This window comes from Balaenoptera borealis, assembly GCF_965194805.1.
Source record: "Balaenoptera borealis genome assembly, chromosome: 3".
NCBI classification, from domain to species: domain Eukaryota; kingdom Metazoa; phylum Chordata; class Mammalia; order Artiodactyla; family Balaenopteridae; genus Balaenoptera; species Balaenoptera borealis.
This window is the reverse complement of record NC_138866.1, coordinates 75,737,968-75,756,844: the sequence shown is the minus strand read 5'-3', so window position 1 is coordinate 75,756,844 and position 18,877 is coordinate 75,737,968. Positions and strand designations below refer to the sequence as shown.

The 18,877-nt window shown below is 36.8% G+C and overlaps 2 protein-coding genes across 3 annotated transcripts in view; one reads left to right on the top strand and one right to left on the bottom strand.

Moving 5' to 3' along the window:
- The window catches only part of LPCAT4 (lysophosphatidylcholine acyltransferase 4), a 162,631-nt gene that overhangs the window by 76,340 nt on the left and 67,414 nt on the right, over positions 1–18,877 (bottom strand). The gene's annotated exons all lie outside the window — the stretch shown is intronic.
- Positions 9,540–12,204, top strand: LOC309625463 (olfactory receptor 11G2-like). Of its 2 annotated transcripts, XM_082385037.1 has the most exons (2): positions 9,540–10,011; positions 10,225–12,204. In XM_082385037.1, the coding sequence occupies exons 1-2, from the start codon at positions 9,706–9,708 to the stop codon at positions 10,672–10,674; spliced, it is 756 nt and encodes a 251-aa protein (XP_082241163.1). In that variant the 5' UTR covers positions 9,540–9,705; the 3' UTR covers positions 10,675–12,204. The 2 variants fall into 2 exon arrangements, with proteins under 2 accessions (XP_082241163.1, XP_082241162.1); XM_082385036.1 differs by having other exon boundaries at positions 9,540–12,204.

The window sequence follows — 18,877 nt, the reverse complement described above, 5'->3', positions numbered from 1 at the left end:
TGAGACTTCAGCTTGTGGTCTCCTGGGGTGAGCCCTGGGTTTTTTCTCCTATCCGTCTCTGTCCCTACCAACCACTAACAATTGTGGCCTTGAAAACAGAACACACATCCTCACAGTAAAAGCTGATTTCTGTTCACCATTTATTTCTCTGGGTTTCCAAATTCATTTGATTTTTAGATTCTCAATATTCTACACCATCTTTTTTTCTTGACCAGTTCATCAAAGTATTTCAAAACATGTTTATCCAAGATGTGTATTTGTTTTTAGTGAGTGGTTCAGGAAAGTTATTTAATGTGCCACCAGATGGAAATGGAGCAACTCTATAGTTCCTGTATTGTCAAGGCATGTAGATTTCATACTTTTCAGCCATGCAAATTCCCACATTAGTTTCAGGCTTAGATGTAGTTTAATATATTTAATATTCAATACCCATCCTTTTCCCTAGTTTCTTGGTTTTCACGATTGACTGAAGTTTGTTCTCATAGTTTCTACAAAAGGGTCCTTTGAAACAACATTTCCAAATTTTTGTTTAAAATTGTTTGTAGCCTTTTAATTTAAATGCCAGTTTTGCTAGATTTAAAATCTGAGGTTTACACTTACTTGTCTGAAGAATATTGTAGCTCTTGTTGCACCTCCATTTACTTAATGACAATTAATCATATTGTGTAGAAATGCAAAATAGGCAAACTGGCCTGCATCCAATGGAGCTGGGTAGGGAAACCTCACAGGCTTTGTTAGAGGAAAACCCCAATCCCTGGGGAAAGAGAGATTGCCAGTAATATTTGGCTTTTTCGTTATATGTTCATATACTTTTACTTTTTAATTTTTAATAAACATGTTATTTTAGTAATTTAAAAAACAGGAGAACTTTATTTTTGTTTGGATAATAAAGATGTTTTTTACCAGATGAAATAGTAAAGTCCATCTTGTTAATACTGAGATCTGGTAAAAGCTATGAGAGGGTTGGAACTTGAGTTCTAAAATCTCGCTGGTCAGTGAGTAATTGAAAGTGTAATCATTATCTGGAACCAAAGATATTAACTTACTCAGTTCAGATACTGCTGATATTAAAAACAGAAACACAACAGCAGTTTGGGAGAAATAGGAGAGACTAAAAGACACACACACAAAAAAGATTAAAAGACATTTAGAAGTAATGGAGAGAAACAGGGAACAGTTAAGTGGGGAGAAGGAGTCTACCCACATACCTGAGGGTACTGGGTTACTTAGAGGCAGCCCTGCACATTAAAAGATTATGTATGAGGTTAACACCCATTTACCCTACATTAGCCTGCCTTATATCCCTGCTCATTGTCTAAGGCAGGATTTCACAATCCTGGCACTATGACATTTGGTGCCATATAATTTGTGGGGGGGTAGCTGATACATATTTAGCAGCACCCCCAGTTTCTACATATGAGATGGCAATCACACTTCCCAGCGTGACCACCAAAAATGTCGCCAGACATTTCCAAATGTCCGCTGGATGCTGCAATTGCCCCAGTTGAGAACTACTGATATAAGTCTTTATACCAATCATGTATCATTGCTTGCCAGTGAACCAAAAGTTCTCCATTTCTCTTTTTATGTTAATTCCAGATGTGTGTCTAATTAAGAAACTCTTCATTACAATACTATTTTTTTTTTAATTTTTTTTAAATTAATTAATTTATTTATTTATGGCTGTGTTGTGTCTTCGTTTCTGTGCGAGGGCTTTCTCCAGTTGCGGCAAATGGGGGCCACTCTTCATCGCGGTGCGCGGGCCTCTCACTATCGCGGCCTCTCTTGTTGCGGAGCACAGGCTCCAGACGCGCAGGCTCAGTAATTGTGACTCACGGGCCTAGTTGCTCCGCGGCATGTGGGATCTTCCCAGACCAGGGCTCGAACCCGCGTCCCCTGCATTGGCAGGCGGATTCTCAACCACTGCGCCACCAGGGAGGCCCCTACAATACTATTTTTGATGTTTTTTTCTTCTTATTGTTACCTTCAGTATTCTCAACAAATACCATTCTATAGTAGCAATATACTGGTGTTTGAAGAGCACACTGTGTCAGCAGTCTCTTTCGAAAGAAATGTAATCTTCACTAAATGAAGGATAAGTGACAAAATGAGTAGAAGTCTGGCTGGTTTGAATACAGAGAAATAAAAATAAGGTAACATAAACTCTAGAAACATAACTCATCATTTTTATTATGTATGTTTGTATCTTTTGTATGTTAGATGTTTTTTTCATTCTCTGTTGTAAAATATTAGAGAAGTCTACTGTTTTATTTCCAGGCAATGAAAAGTCAACTCAAAATTCAGGAATCATAATTTCTATCAGTATCATTGGGTTCTTAGAAGAAAAGTCACTGCAGCATTGAAGATGAAAGAGGGTCATCGTGTTATTGTGTTTTATAAGAAATATATATATTTGGTCATTCACATGACCAAAACCCTTGGCTCACAGCTCTCAAACCCCTTGGAATTTTCTGATCGATGCAATGGGGAGCATTTTTGTTATAATATTTGGTCTCTTGTCCTCAGGGTCACAAAGGAGAATGAGTGTCTTGTTATTCATAGCAAGCCCTTTCCATCACAACTAGGTTTATATTAATGAAGGTGACTTTTGAATTCTACCCCAGTGTGGGGGTATGGCTGCCAGGGAAACCAACCATGTGATTACAGGGTTGGAACTTTCAGTCCCACCCCCTGATTCCCAGGGAGGGGAAAGGGGTTTGAGGTTGAATAAATCATCATTGGCCAATGATTTAGTCAATCATGATTATATTATAAAGCCTCCATAAAAACCCAAAAGGACAGCTTTTTGTCCTTTTTGGAGAGTTTCCATATCCCAGAAACAGAGTACTTCCACATGCTACCATGCCAGGCCCCAAGCTCCACAAGGACAGAAACTCCTTTGTTCAGAACCTCACCCTACGGTATCTCTTCATCTGGCTGCTGATTGATACCCTTCGTAATAAGATGCTAATTGTGAGTAAATAGGTTTTCCCCAGTTCTGTGAGCAGTTCTACCAAATTAATCAAACCCAAAGAGGGGATCGTAGGAACCTCTGATTTGTAGCCAGTCAAGCAGAAGCACAGATAACAACCTGGGCTTGCATCTGGCATCTCAAGTGGAGGTTGGTCTTGTAGGACTGATCACTTTACCTGTAGAATCTGATTCTATCTTGGGTAGATAGTGTCAGATTTGAGTTGAATTTTTGGACACCCTGCTGCAGTCCAGGAATTGCTTATTGGTGTGGGGGAGCCTCAACACAAACACGGGGGCTGGGAACCCCACTGAGTCATCATAGGGAAAAATTCCCAAAGCAAAGAACAAACTTTACGTACCATTATTCCTTCCTATGTGCCTGAAGTGCGCTGGATCTGGCACAAAATTACCTTCTCAATTAATAAATAGAATATAGATAAAGAATAACCCTGGTATTGTTTTAATCAGTTATTAATGTATATTCATTCCTGATGCTGACAAGAACCTATTTCCTTCAAAGTCTAATCATAGTATGTTATCAAAAAAATATAAGACTAAAGCTCAAAGCTCACAAAGTGCTCTTGCCCTTGGATGAACAGACCCCCTAGTTTTGAAATTGAAAAGTTCATTTAAATTTTAAAAAATTGTATGCACTCAGATATTGCAATCTTTTACATTCTGAAGCATGGTCAGTAATTGGGTTCTTAGTGTCAGAGAAGAGTAAATTGATCACTAACAAATAATTCACTAGACAATTATGGAAACCAATACATCTAGGTCTCTTCCATTTGTATCATTAAAAAATAAATAAATAAAAATGGGTTTAATAGGAAAGTGGCAGGGGTGGTGGTGGCGTGATGAATTGGGCGATTGGGATTGACATGTATACACTGATGTGTATAAAATGGATGACTAATAAGAACCTGCTGTATAGAAAAATAAATTAAATTAAATTTAAAAAGAAAAAGAAAAAGAAAACTGCAAAACAATAACCCTCATGAATATAGACACAAAAATCCTCAACAAATACTTGAAAACTGAATTCAGTAGCATATTAAAAGGGTTATACATGTGACCAAGTGGGATTTATCCCACGAATAAAAGGACAGTTCAACTTATGAAAATTAAGTAATATAATATACTGCATTAGTAGATGAAGGGAAAAAAAAAGAGATCATCTCAATAGATGCAGAAAAAGCATTTGATAAAAGCCAACAAACACCCTTTCATGACAAAAACAGTCAACAAACTAGGAATAAAAAGGAACTTCCTCAAGCTAATAAAGCATATTTATGAAAAATGTATGGCTAATGTTATACTCAGTGCTTCCCCCAAGTTCAGGAACAAGATAAGGTGTTTTCAGAATATATTTTTAAAATATTTAAAGTAACAACAAATTCCCAACAGAAAAATGGACACGACTCTTAAGTCTTTTCAAAAAAAGAGTATATCCAAATATAACACACGGTGTGTTTTCCTAAATGTTTAAAAAAAAAAACAAAACTGACATAACCAAGGGCTGGCAAAAAATGCAGAATAATGGGAATTGTCATATACTACTCATGGGAGTGTACATTTGGCAAATATTTTGGAATACTCTTTGATGTTATCTGTTAAAGTTGAACATATTCCTTCCCTAGGATTCAGCATTTCATATATATACAGCATAAATACTTGCAAATATACGCCAAGAGATATGTAGAATATTATTTGTTGCAGTATTATTCATAACAGCCCCTAACTGGAAGCAACCCAGATGTCCCAACAACAAAAGAATAAAGACTTGTGGTATATTTACTCAAAGGAATATTACAAGCACAGAAAATAAATGAAATACAGTTATATGAAAAACCACAAATAAATCTCACATATTTAATTATGGATGAACAATTCCAGACACAAAATAGGCACTGTATAATTTCATTTACATGCATTTCAATAAGGCAAATTGATGATATCAGAAGTAAAGATACAGGTTACTGTGGAGAGAGAAGTAGTAATAGGAAAGGTCACAATGAGGCTTCTGGGATGCTAAGTAATGTTCTATTTCTTTTATTCAGGTGGTTGTCAAATGGGTGTGTGCACTTTTAATAATTCAATGAACTGTGTAATTGCAATGTATATACTTTTAGGTATAACGTTTTGAAATTAAAAAAAAAAAACTCTTAAGCCAGATCTTTTTATTTTCTGCTCAACACCTCTACTGATCCTTTCTTACAGTGAAAGCCAAAGTCTTTACAATACCCTACAAAGCCCTAAATGATCTGCCCTCACCCTGTCATCTCTCTGCTGTCATGTCCCATTACTTTCCCCATTGCTTACACTACTATAGCCACACTAGCCTCCTTGCTGTTTCTCCAACATATTATACTTTCTTTCACCTCTGGTTCCTATGATTAACTATTCTGTTTGGCTGGAATGCAGTTCTCACAGATATCCAGAAAGTTTGTTCTCTCACTGTAAGACATTGTTTAAATGTCACCTTCTATGAGGCTTCTCTTAACCACTCTATTTAAAATCATAACCCATCATGCTAACATTCTCTCCCCCACTCCCTGCTTTCTTTTTTTCTCCGTATTATTTTCTAATATATATGTAATTATCTTATTTATGTTATTTATTTTCTTCTCCTTCCAATAAAATTTAGACACTGTGAAGACAGGAGTTCTGGGGTTGCTTTCTACAATATCCCTGAGATCTGAAATAGTGATTGGCATATGGTAGGTATTCAATAAATATTTGTGGAATAACTGAATGGCAATTAAATTTCTTAAGCTACCAGTTTTTTTCCAGGTTTATTTACATATAATTAACATATAACATTGTGTAAGTTTAAGGTGTATAATATAACATGATGATTTGATACACATATAGATTGTAAAATGATTACCACAATAAAATTAGTTGACACCTTGATTGCCTCACATAATTACCTTTTGCGGGGGGTGGCGATTGTGAGAAGGTTTAAGGTCTACTTTCTTAGCAACTTTCAAGTACATAATATAGTTGGTTAACTATAGCCACCATGCTGTACACTAGAATTTATTCATCTTATAGGTGGAAGTTTGTACCCTTTGATCAACATCTCCCCATTTCCTTCATCCCCCAGTCCCTAGTAATTCTACTGTTTCTATGGGTTTGACTTGTCAACTCTTTTTGCTCTAAAAAAGAAATGCAACTCAAATATCTCTAACAAACTATGCAAGTACAGATACCTGATGGGCAAGGATTTCTTCTTCAAAATAGATATAGGGAACCCAGTGATAAAGCTTTCTATTGTAGCTATTATGACAGTCCCAATTATTACTTAATTTTTCCCCAGGAACCTTCAACTATACATGGATACTACAGAATGAAAAAAAAAATAGAATCAATTTCCACATCTTCACTATTCTTTGGAGAGTAGTAAGACTTGGTGTTTGATTACAAGTAAGTGAAAATTCAAAATTATCTCTTCTTTTAAACGAATACTAACAGATCATTGAGAGAAAGCCCGAAATCCCCAAAGATTATGATGCAAGGAAGTATGCATATATATTACCTTCATCTATGCTTTCATCTTAACCATAAACATGTGCCTTGAAGCTGGAGAAAAATTACCTTGCAGGGTTCACCCTATGCAACCCTTAAAAGAATACAAACTGGATCATCCAATTTCTTGGAAGTCCCTCATATACCTTTTGCTCCACGGAGTACAGTTTTATCGCCTGTCTCTGAAACTCTTCTCAGCATTCATCTAAGGAGTGAGTGGAAACTATAACATGTGAGCCACATGTGCCTCATATTTTGCAAAAATAATTTAATAGGAAGCATTTTCTTCTTTGAGAAAACTAAATATTTCATTAGGATGAAATGCTAGCCAAAAAGAAAAAAAGCGTAAAAATATAGATTTCCTTCTTGTTTCCTTAACTTTTGGAAACTTAAGCTCTAAGTTTCACTTAGTTCACTCTCTCTCTAAAAGATGAATAAGAGATATAAACAAAGACGCTTAGGATTTCAAGTGAAGATACATATTAACTTATAAATTGCTGGAGAAGGATTTATTTTGATGATTTCTGTTGCTTGGTTAGTAGAGGAAATATGACAAATCTTTCATTTCAGAGATATCATCTTTCCCAAGCCCATACATTGTTTTCCAGTTCCATTAAACTAATGAGCCCTGGTTTAATATGTATTCTTTTTGAAGTAACAATTGTCAGCATGTATGAGTTTCTGTTGTACATACAAGATTTACTCTAAATCTGTCACTGGACAGTTGCTATCTCCAGGAACTATTCGAAAGCAAAAAAGGTAAGTATCAATAATGATTTAAAACAAATCCTTTGTCAATGACTTTTCTCTACATAAATAAATTAACTGAGGTGGCTGACACTAGGATCCTGAGTAAAAAGGACACAGAAATGTCTAAAGGACAGAGAGATAATTCATTCGAACATAAAAATATCTTTCAAACAAGGTATTAGGAGACATATTTCCTCAAAAGCCCTGTGTGAATGAGTGAATTCTTTCTGTAAAAACATTAACGGACTGTTTTATACAACACATAGAGCCACACGTTTAGCTGGCCTAATTTACTGCATCCATATTTATACAATCCAAAGGGCAATGAGGATCTATAAATAGTAGTCTTTCCAATTTAGGTGCCATCTCAATCGTCAAATGAAAGAGTCAGCCATCTATATGGTCTGACTTAGGAAGCCTGATATTACCTTCCTACACAGAAATATGTCAAGGACTTCCCTGACACAAAGTCTTGGATTCCCACCTTGAAAAGACTTCCTTGATTTATTAAATACTCTTTCTAAAATGAAAAACTATTTCCAGTAGTGGAAAACAAATAAAAATTCAGCACAAAATGTATTAAAAGTGTACTGTTAACCTCTTGATTATAAGCTCCATGAGCTCAAGATCTGCCATGTCCACAATTGTTTCTCCAGCACTTAAAAGCCTACCTGACACAATGAAGATGTTAATAAATATTTCTGTGGCTGGGTAATATTCCATTACACTGTAATATTACTGGTACAATAATATATGTGATATATATATATAAAAAAATATATATATCCATTCATCTGTTGATGGACACTTGGTCTGCTTCCATATCTACCATTTGCAGCAATGTGCATGGACCTAGAGAATATTCTGCTGAGTGAAATAAGTCAGACAGAGAAAGACAAATATTATATGATCTCACTTATACCTGAAATCTAAAAAAATAATACAAACAAATGTATATAGCAAAACAGAAACAGACTCATAGATACAGAAAACAAACTAGCAGATAACAGTGGGGAAAGGGAAGGGGGAAGGATCATGTGAGGGGTATGGTATTAAGAGATATAAACTACCATGTATAAAATAGATGAGCAACAATGATATACTGTATAGCACAGGGAATTATAGCCATTATCTTGTAATAACTTTTAATGGAGTATAATCTGTAAAAATACTGAATCACTATGCTGTATACCTGAAATAAGACAATATTGTCAATCACAAAAAAGAAAGATAAATAAATAAACATTTTTGAATGAATTATTTTGCCTAATGTATTAGGTCAGAGTAAGGTCCTGAGGAAACAGGAGAATTGAGTTTTGATTCAATAACAACTACTTGGGATGGAAGCAGCCAGAAGGAGAGAAGTGAGAAGTTTCTTGTTTCAGAACGTGCCCAGATGCGGTGGAAAAGGGCTGTGAATAAAGGACTATGAAAATTCTCACCAAAAAAAAAAAAAAAAAATTGATAGGTAGATAGGTGGATGGATGACTAGATAGATAGATAGGTATCTTTCCATTTTTCTTGAAGCTAACTTGACCATGGATACCAAATACAGGCACATTGAACTTGGCCAGTCACTGAGACAGTCTGTTATTCGTTGTGTCAGTTGCCATGAAGGGCATATTACACCTTGAGTAAGCTGGAGGAACTGAAAGTGAGAATGAGAATTAATTTATGTTCTGTCATGGCACTGCATTGAGACAGAGTGTTTTACAATATCTTGATTTCATTTCTAATATTATATCAGTTATAAATCATAAAGAAACAGGTATTCATAGTACTGTTGAAAGAACCTCACATGCACAGAAATGTAATATCAATAGTGCAGGTAAACAGATGAAAGAGCAGACGAATACAGGTAATTTAACAGAATCACAAAACTTTACATTCCTAGTATCTAGTTTAGAATTCTTAGAAAGGTAAAAATTTGTCTCCAATTCATGTTTCCCCTGCTTTCTATTATGGTGACTCTTTTTTTTTTTTTTTAAAGATTTATTTATTTAATTGATTGATTGGTTGCTATGTTGGGTCTTCGTTTCTGTGCTAGGGCTCTCTCCAGTTGCGGCAAGCGGGGGCCACTCTTCATCGCGGTGCGCGGGCCTCTCAGTATCGCGGCCTCTCTTGTTGCGGAGCACAGGCTCCAGACGCGCAGGCTCAGCAGTTGTGGCTCACGGGCCCAGTTGCTCCGCGGCATGTGGGATCCTCCCAGACCAGGGCTCGAACCCGTGTCCCCTGCATTCGCAGGCAGATTCTCAACCACTGCGCCACCAGGGAAGCCCTATGGTGACTCTTTAAAATAATATATGTTCAAGGCTGAGCCATGAAAGCCATGGTTTTGTTGTTTAAAGAAAAGTCTGTTTACAATTTTATGAAATAAAAGATAAAGAAATTAGGTTTTTTTCAGGACGAATCAGCATACTCCATTAAAGTGCAGTAACCACTGTCATCTCCATGTCTTCCAGACTAATGAATGTGTCCAGCAGAGAAACCACCCAGTACGTTAGCCACTTTATCCTCATGGGCTTTCCCTCACGCCCAGAAATGCAGCTCCTCTACTTCGGGCTCTTCTCAGTAGCCTATGCCCTGACCCTGATGGGGAACACAGCCATTGTCTGTGCTGTGCGGTGGGATCAGCGCCTTCACACCCCCATGTACATCCTCTTGGGGAATTTCTCTCTCCTGGAAATATGTTATGTCACCACGACCGTCCCTAACATGTTGGCCAACTTCCTGTCCACAAGCAAGTCCATCTCCTTTGTGAGTTGTTTTGCACAGTTCTACTTCTTCTTCTCTTTAGGGTGTGACGAGGGCTTCTACCTTTGCATCATGGCCTTTGACAGGTACCTTGCCGTCTGCCGTCCTCTGCATTACCCACGCATCATGACTAAACAGCTGTACACTGGCCTTGTCATCTTTGGGTGGTCCTGTGCGTTCGTGCTCTTCCTAACCCCAGTTGTTCTCATTTCACAGTTGCCCTTTTGTGGCCCAAATATCATCGACCATTTTATGTGTGATCCTGTCCCATTGATGACGCTGTCCTGTTCTGAAGACACCACCACACAACTCATTTACTCTACTTTCAATGCTATTTTCATGTTTGGCACCTTTCTCTTCATCCTTTGCTCCTATGCTCTGGTGATTCTGGCTGTGCTAAAGATGTCCTCAGCAGCGAGCAAACGCAAAGCTTTCTCCACTTGTGCTTCTCATCTGACTGTAGTAACTCTGTTTTTTGGCTCTGTTACGGTGATGTATATTAGTCCTGGATCAGGACGCCCAGTGGAAGTGCAAAAAATTGTGGCCTTACTTTATTCTGTAATAACACCCCTCTGCAATCCTCTAATTTATAGCCTCAGGAACAAGGAGATGAAGAATGCCCTAAGGAAAGTCTTTGGGACTGAAATACCTGTCCATAAAACATAAATCAGAAGTCATAGTGAACCAAGTCCCAACACAACCTATCTGAATAAGATATGAGCAAGATGGTTTTCTAGAAAATTTAATCATTTTGGTTAGGGAACTGTTACAATAAAGTCCATGATTATCATGAAAAGCACTCACTACATGATAGATTAGTCTTATTTAAGAAATATTATTGTCTCAAGAAAATTGAACTTTTCATTAGAACTGATTTCTAAAAGGAAGTATAAATCTGGTTTGTATTTCAGAATTGGAGCAACATATAAGGATGCAACAGAGGTTATGAACTTGTTTTGGGATTAACACTAAAAATTTTCCTCCACTGGTAGTTACTGAGTAAAAGGAAGGATTTCTGTATGAAATAAGTCCAGCCTTGCAAGTGTGATCTTTTCACTCTTCTCTGAAGAATAATACATGTTTCTACTGTAAGGATTGTAAAGAAAGAAACTTATAGCCTTAGTTGGATATTAGGTAGTACGTCAGAAGTACACAAAATAAGAATTAGGAATTTAATGGCTAGTATTTATTCAAATAGAGTTAAGATACATGCTAAATGTAAAAGGCATTAGTCAGGACTTAACTCCCTTTGCTGCAAATCCAGTGTCAACTGATAGGTTTTAGGACCATATTTTATTTCAGAATTTTGCCATTTGACACATTTAAAATATATAATTACAAATTTTGGTTTGATTCTGCATTTTATTTTCACCATTAGCTACCTACTTTTTAAAGATGACTCTTTAAAAAGAGTCTGCACCTAGTGGCGCAGTGGTTAAGAATCAGCCTGCCAATGCAGGGGACATGGGTTTGAGCCCTGATCCAGGAAGATTCCACATGCCATGGAGCAACTAAGCCCGTGAGCCACAACTACTGAGCCTGAGTGCCACAACTACTGAAGCCCACATGCCTAGAACCTGTGATCCTCAACAAGAGAAGCCACCGCAATGAAAAGCCCACACACTACAACAAAAGAGTAGCCCCCGCTCTCCGCAATTAGAGAAAGCCTGCGTGCAGCAACGAACACCCAACTCAGCCAAAAATAAATAAATAAATTTATAAAAAAATAAATAAAATAAAGATGACTCTAGAGATGCACGAACGAAGTAGAATGCAATTTAAGGGAGCTACATTTACAGCCTTCAGAAAGTCATCTATTCCACAAAGTGAAGTACAACTGTAATTGGACTTCCTTTACGAAAGAACCAAGGATTTGAGGTTGTCTGGGCATGGAGGAACAGGCTTTCTGGGGGTTCAATAACGAAAGAGAAGTTTTCTTTGTCCTATTTCACAAAAGCAAAGTGAACTGAATGGCTGAACAATTGCCTGGGCAAATTATTTACATAAACAAAAACCCTTAATTAAGAACACCATCCAAAATATCTTTAACAGAAGATGCTGTTTTCCTAATTATTTTAATTATTATTTCCTTCTGGGTGCTTATGGTTTGTTCATTCTACAATCATCCATCTTTCTTAGCAGAGAGGGAAAAGAGATGAAAATGTGTGGTGAATAAAATGTACTGTTGTTTCTAAAGGTGTGTGGTTTCTGCATTTGTAACCAACTTTGAGGTAATAATTAACTAGGCTTTCTGTGTCTCAGACTTTCCATATCAGGAAGACTTACCTCATAATTCAGGTCGCTGACACTCAAAATGGAATGAAATTAATTAATTAACTAGTTAATTAAAATGGAATGAAATCCAACTTTTTTAGTAACTTTTGCTGAATTCAAGACTTTATAAATTAAGAATATAGTGAAATCTGAACTTCAAATTTGTCTAATTTATATTAGAAGATGAACTATTTATAAGGATACAAAGTCTCTTCTACTCAATAGATGATTTTTTGTCTTAAAATTTCCCTCAGAGACTTCCCTCAATCACTATCAAAAAGTTACATTCTTTTCAAACCATATAATAATTTCTTACCTCCTCACATACAGAGGCCAACCTTGCAGCCTACTTCATTTATTACAATAATATGCACTTCTATCTCTAAGAATTTATCAGCTACTAATCACTGACATAAACCAACTATATAAACTATCTCCAAATTTACCAACATGTTTTTCTAGGAATAATCCATGTGAAGTTAATAGGAAAGGGGGAAAATGTCAGTTCAATTTTTTAAGTGCCACATTTAAATAAAGCAATAACGGGTTACACCAAATTAAACAAATTCATGAAGCCTTCAAAACGTTATAAGCATGATGAATCTCCAAAATACATATACTAGAATGGAGCTTTATCCAATTTTGACAGGATAACTTCCTTGTCTCCCAAATCACCTCATGGGACTATTATTGCACTGAATAGTTTGAGGACAGTCACTTCATTTATTATATACAACAACCTTCTGGAGCAAGTTATTATCAACACCATGTTAAAAAATTAGAAAACTAACAGTTTTAGTGAGGTTCAGGAATTTCCCTAACATCACACAACTAGTGCATGATCATGGAACCAGAAGTTTATTGTAGCAGATGCTTTTGGTAAGCTTCTATTTTCAGCTGCAGTTGTACTGAATAGTTCCAAGTGAATTTTAAATCATACTAACAGTGTCCCACTTGAAAAGTACCACATATCTTTCAAATTTCTGCCTCAGAGCTTCTCAAAAGTCACCAGAGTCCCCACAGCCTATACATAAGTGCAGCCCTGAAGTGTATGGGATTAGTACAGATGCATGAATGCATCAAACATTTATCTTTCTGGGAGATACTCCCTATGCATTTCAGAGGTCCTGAAATCCAATCTCCTTCTACGGTGGCTTTTTCTCCTCCCCTCTTACTCTCTCTGCTCCTTCTTGCTTTTTAAGATCACCTCATATGTAACATCTGCACCCAAGTCCTTGTATCAGGCTCTGCTTTTAAGAGAGCACATATGAACTGGTAAGATAAGTGGCCCTAGAACTCAAAGCCTCGATATAAGATTCTGGAAAGATGGCAGCAAAGATCCCAGTGCAGGGAGTAAGTCGAGTGATGATAACCTCTAGTATAGAAGAGCATCACACTTGCTAAGACTTTCACCTGTGATAAATTAGGAGGAGTCACAAGTGGAAAGGAAAGTACTGTCTATGCAATAACTCTAGCACTTGAATGAGATGGAAATAATGGTAATTATAAGAGCTGTGGAGTTGTGAACTTTTTATTTCCTAGAAAGAAGTACAAACTCAAGTCAGTCAACCAATTATCAAGTCAGAGCACATCTCTGAAATAAAGGACAAGTTGTTATACTTTGCAACCCTCCTACTAAGAAAGAGACACAGGACTGGGTGGGATTTGATATTTGGGATACAGATAAAACCACATTTGTTGATTATTACTCTGACACACCTATCAAGACTTGGAGAATGCCGATTTTGAGTGGAGCCAAAAGAAACTTCCACAGGCTGCTGTTCATGTTGCCCTGCTGAGCAGCAGGCTATGTAGATAACATACGATAAGCATCGGTAGACTGGTCCAGCATATCCCTTGAGTCCTAGAACAAGGTCACATTTTTTATTACATAGAACTACTCACTGTTTGCAAAGGAGATCTTGATTTCCACTGGGGAAAAATCCTGAGCATCTTAATATGAGAAATCAAGTGGCATGCAAACAGAGCTTCCCATCATGAGCTGGATATTGTCACATCCACCAAGTCATAAGTTCAGTCAAGAACAGCAGCAATTCATGATGCATTGGTAATGGTACATTAGTGTATGTGTCCAGACAGGTTCAGAGGACACATTACCTTCTTCTGCTGTACCAACATCTCGTCCTTAGTTTAAACCCATGGTCTCATGATGGGTTTCCAACAACCAGTAAATGAAGGAAGAAGAAACTCAGTCCTGATTTATGGGTGAGTTGATTCATATATTCATGTGAGCCAAAAATAGATGGCTGCTTCATTCAGCCTAACTCTGAGGCTGACTAAATCATGACGTTGAGGGCAAGTTCTTACAGTATGTAGAAATGAAAAAAGAAAACTTAGTTTTCCAGTTGTATGATGGGGAAAAAAACCTAAGGTAAAGCTTATTCATGGGTTCTTAGGCTGTAACAAATGGTTTTTCTGGTCAGTCAGGGATCTGGAAGAAACAAAATTGGAAAATCAGAGATAGGAAGGAAGATAGAACGATGGGAGTGGACACAAAGTGTGCAAATCTTGGTGTTTCATATTGATGCCTACCACTTGAAAACCAAGTGAATAGAATGATTCATACTACATGTCAGGTAGCTTTTGTCATCTGTCATCCCAGTGCTTGTACAATATGCTCACAAATGGAGGCACCATAATGGTAGGATTGAGGTTATGCACGAAACCCAAAACATGAACCTCTTACCAAGGTTGACCTAGTTAACTAACTAGTTATCTAACTATCTAACAAATGACCAGCCAGCCGCAGCAGAGACTGATGCTGAGCTGTCAATATAGTCTTCACTGAGAAGAAGCACCCAGCCACTTGGTGGCAAGTTGATTACATTAACCTCCTTCCTTTATGGAGAAATGATCATTTATCCTTTCTGAAGCTGCTACTTATTCTGGAGACAGGTTGTGCTTCCATTTTGATAACTGCACACAATTTCTATTCACAAAAAGAGACATTTTTCAATTCTACGTCTTACGTGTTATATATAATCTCAAGGTGTGAATATATTCCTAAGCATAAAATCAAAGTATAAACCATTAAGAGAAAGAGTGATATATATGACTACATAAAAAATACCTTTGATTGGTTTTAAAAATTACTGTGCACATACTGAACAGGCAAATGCCAAAAATGGTAAAGGCGAATATTTATAAAATATAAAAAATTATTTTAAATCAAGAAAAATGAACACATGATTAGAAAGATGAGTTATATACATAAATGAGAACAAAAGGAAAAAAGAAAGGCAAAATGACCAATAAAATATTTTTTTAATTTCAACCTAATTACTAATTAAATAAATACACATTAAAATAATGACACATTACTTTTAAATATTCATAATGGTAATTTTTAGAAAGAATTATAATAGCCTGTGTGTGTGTTTCAAATGTGAGGAAAATGAGCATTCTTACTACTTGCTGGCTGGAATGTAAGTTAGGACAACACATTTAGAGAGCAACCTAGCAATATGGCAAATAAACACCTTAAAATATACATTTTGATCAGCTAATCCACTTATAGTAATTCATTGTAAGGGAATATCATCACAGAATAGTTTGTAATAGAAAACAATTGCAAAACAATCTAAATGTCCAACAGGAGAGAACTACTTACATTATGCTGTAACCATAAAATGGAATACTATGCTCCTAGTAGTGATTAGGTAGAATTATATTTACTAACATAGCAAAAGATTCACTCCAGTTTGTATATTTTTGAAAGAATGTTCCAAAGCAACTTGTATGATATGAGCCATTTTTAATGTAAATATAAATAGAAGGAAAACATCAAATTTTAATATTATACCATTTTTTGTTCTGATTTTTTTTAGGTTTTCTATAATGACATGCAGCCTAACTTGCATAATTCAAAGATTTTTTAAATGCATCAGCATTTTGGGAGAAACCAAGAGGGGAAAAAAATCACAAAACAGTGCTCTAAAGACAATGTGAATGTGGATGGAACAGTGGAGAACTGAGGAAAGTTATGGGTATAACTGAGGTATTTCTGACATAATCAGAGTCTCCCTGAGCCAGTGCCAGGTGCCTGCCCCCAAGCCTATTAACATTCTATTTCTGCGCAACTTCTGAGTCAGGGATTCCACCTCTCAGATCTGAGATTATCAGTCACATCAAAGAATCTCAAAATCCCACAAAATTAAATTAATTAAATTCACTTTCATTTGAAAATTCATTATTTAATGTACAGGGCATGTTTGAAGAGAAGAAAAGAAGCAGCATGGTGAAATTAAGCACTACCTATACCAACTCCAAAAGTTTGGATATCCTCGATCTAAAGTCAGTCATGAAATGACAAGTATATATATTTGGCCACTACTCTCTCTTCTGCCCAAATTCACGGAGGACATAGCAACATTAGGAACGTTTATATATGGCCAGGGAAGGCTGTGCAAAGACAGGGATCTGGTGTCCTGGGCCATTTTGCCCAAAGCAGAACCTGGTCCAACACAGCCCTTGGGGCTTAGCTGCCATACCTTCCACAATACGCTACCTGGAATAAAAAGAGTGCCTGGGAAGGTCTGATTTGCCCCAGGTGCACCACTTCCTGCTAATGGCTTTCAGGTCCAGTGCTGATTTCTTCCCAGAGTTTGAATCCAGAAACCTAATCAGCACCGGGTTTCCCTTGGGTATTCCTAACTAAAGCAATGATTTCCAGGCCCAAAGCACATTTTCTCTTCAGCAGTAAAATGTCCTGTTTGACTTAAGTTTAGAATTGTCCTGGATTATCCAAACTGGGCATGGTTCGTATACCCCCAGAGCTTTACCATATGAGCTCAGCTACCCAATAGCAGATTTAGTGGGACAAGAGAGGCAGTGAGCTCACTGGCAATATCACAGAGCCTTGGTTACCATGGCACCAATTCTGGGAAGAAAACACAGATAAAGTGAATCAGAGAATGGAAAGAGAGAAAAATGTAATAATAATGAAGAGTGAGAGAAAAATATATTGGTTCAAATTTACATTTGAGGAATTTATCTGAAACTGAAACATCTAGAAAAATTCAATTTTTTTCAGAATGGCTTTCTTTCTTGAGAACTGATTTGGAAGGTTACATACTAATGAAATACCAAGGTAAATATTATCAATAACAAAATATTTTAAAAGATCATACCAAAGAAGTTAGACAGCCATCATCAAAGCAACAAAGAATCCAAAGAAGTTTTTATAAGCAAGTCATTGAGGGAGGAGGTTAAAGATGAGTCTCCAAATGCAATATGAAAGTATTAGTGGGTCTAAGACTTCCAGATACATCACTGGTGCTTCCAAAATGGAAAATCAGAGTAACCTTAAGTCATCACTAGAAGAAGCAACAGGAAGCAGGGGCAGCAGTAAAAGGACCTGGTCACTATTACTCAGAAGTATTTTCCCCCAAGTTGCTTTCTGCAGGAACTAGTGAACATTGAACAGAGTTAGTCGGCTACTTCCAGTACTGCTGCCTTTGTCAGCTTGGATTAGAGACATTCTGGCTGGTTTCTGCCACCTGATATCTCTGTGTTAAAATAACTAAAGCTTGGAGAAAAAAGATAGAGCCTAATGCAAGTAATAGAGAGTCTAACAGAAGAAGGTAACATCTGAATCTGGTCTGATTCCCACCTTGCTGTGAGCCATTACCAAGAGTTCAAATGTACCTCATTTTCAAGACTACTCCGTGTCTACTTAAGCAGCAAAAAATAAAAAGGAACTAAAGTTTTGCCCTTGCACAGGGTTTTTGCTGAAACTTTTGCCAAAGCAGCTCATTACCTTGAAAGCTTCTTATGGGTAATGATTGTTTTGAACAAATCTTTGTTCACAATGGGCAATCATTTTTCAGTGAAATTTGTTGTACCAAGATAAATAAGATGCTAAGCCATAAAGACCAGGTTCTGAACAACCTTATCAAGTATAGTGTTTGAAGTAAAAACTATTTAAGGAAGAAAAGAAGCCAAAATAATAATATCAATAGAATTTTCCCAGAGGGACAGAAAGGCATAACAATGACCAGGAAAGAATAACAGGTAGAAACTATAGGCAGATTAGATGTAATTTTTCACTTCAGACATCTTATTTGTAGAAAAAAAATAAATAAACCAAGACGAGTTATCACCAAATATAAACTCTTATCCTCTGTGGACTTCTGTTCAATCATTTTAAAATGGTAAGACAGTCTTCAAAAGAATTTAATGAGTATTTTATAAGATAGCACATGTGAAATCTGCTGGCACAGTAATCAGCACATAGCAGCTACTAAACACTATCACCTAAACATATAAAGCTGGGTAGAGTGTTTATATCCATTGAGACAGGAGAAGATAATTTAAAAACATAAGAAGACATAAAATCCTTGCTGTTGAGGATGTGATAGGAGGCTCTGAATGTTAAATGACACCCTGGGTATTCTTATACTCATGAAATCTGAAAGCCAGGGGACAGTTCTAGCGGGCATCAGTCCCTGCTGCCAGGAGTCTGCTGGGGGGATGCAGACCAACTTTTAACACCACTGTACTGAATGAATAAAGATCGGTGGGGAGGTTACTTTTAGTGAGTCATTGGGAAGATACTCAGGATTTGGGGATTTGT

Coding starts and splice junctions, on each gene's coding strand:
- LOC309625463 (XM_082385036.1), top strand. CDS start 9,706: ATGTCTTCCAGACTAATGAATGTGTCCAGCAGAGAAACCACCCAGTAC.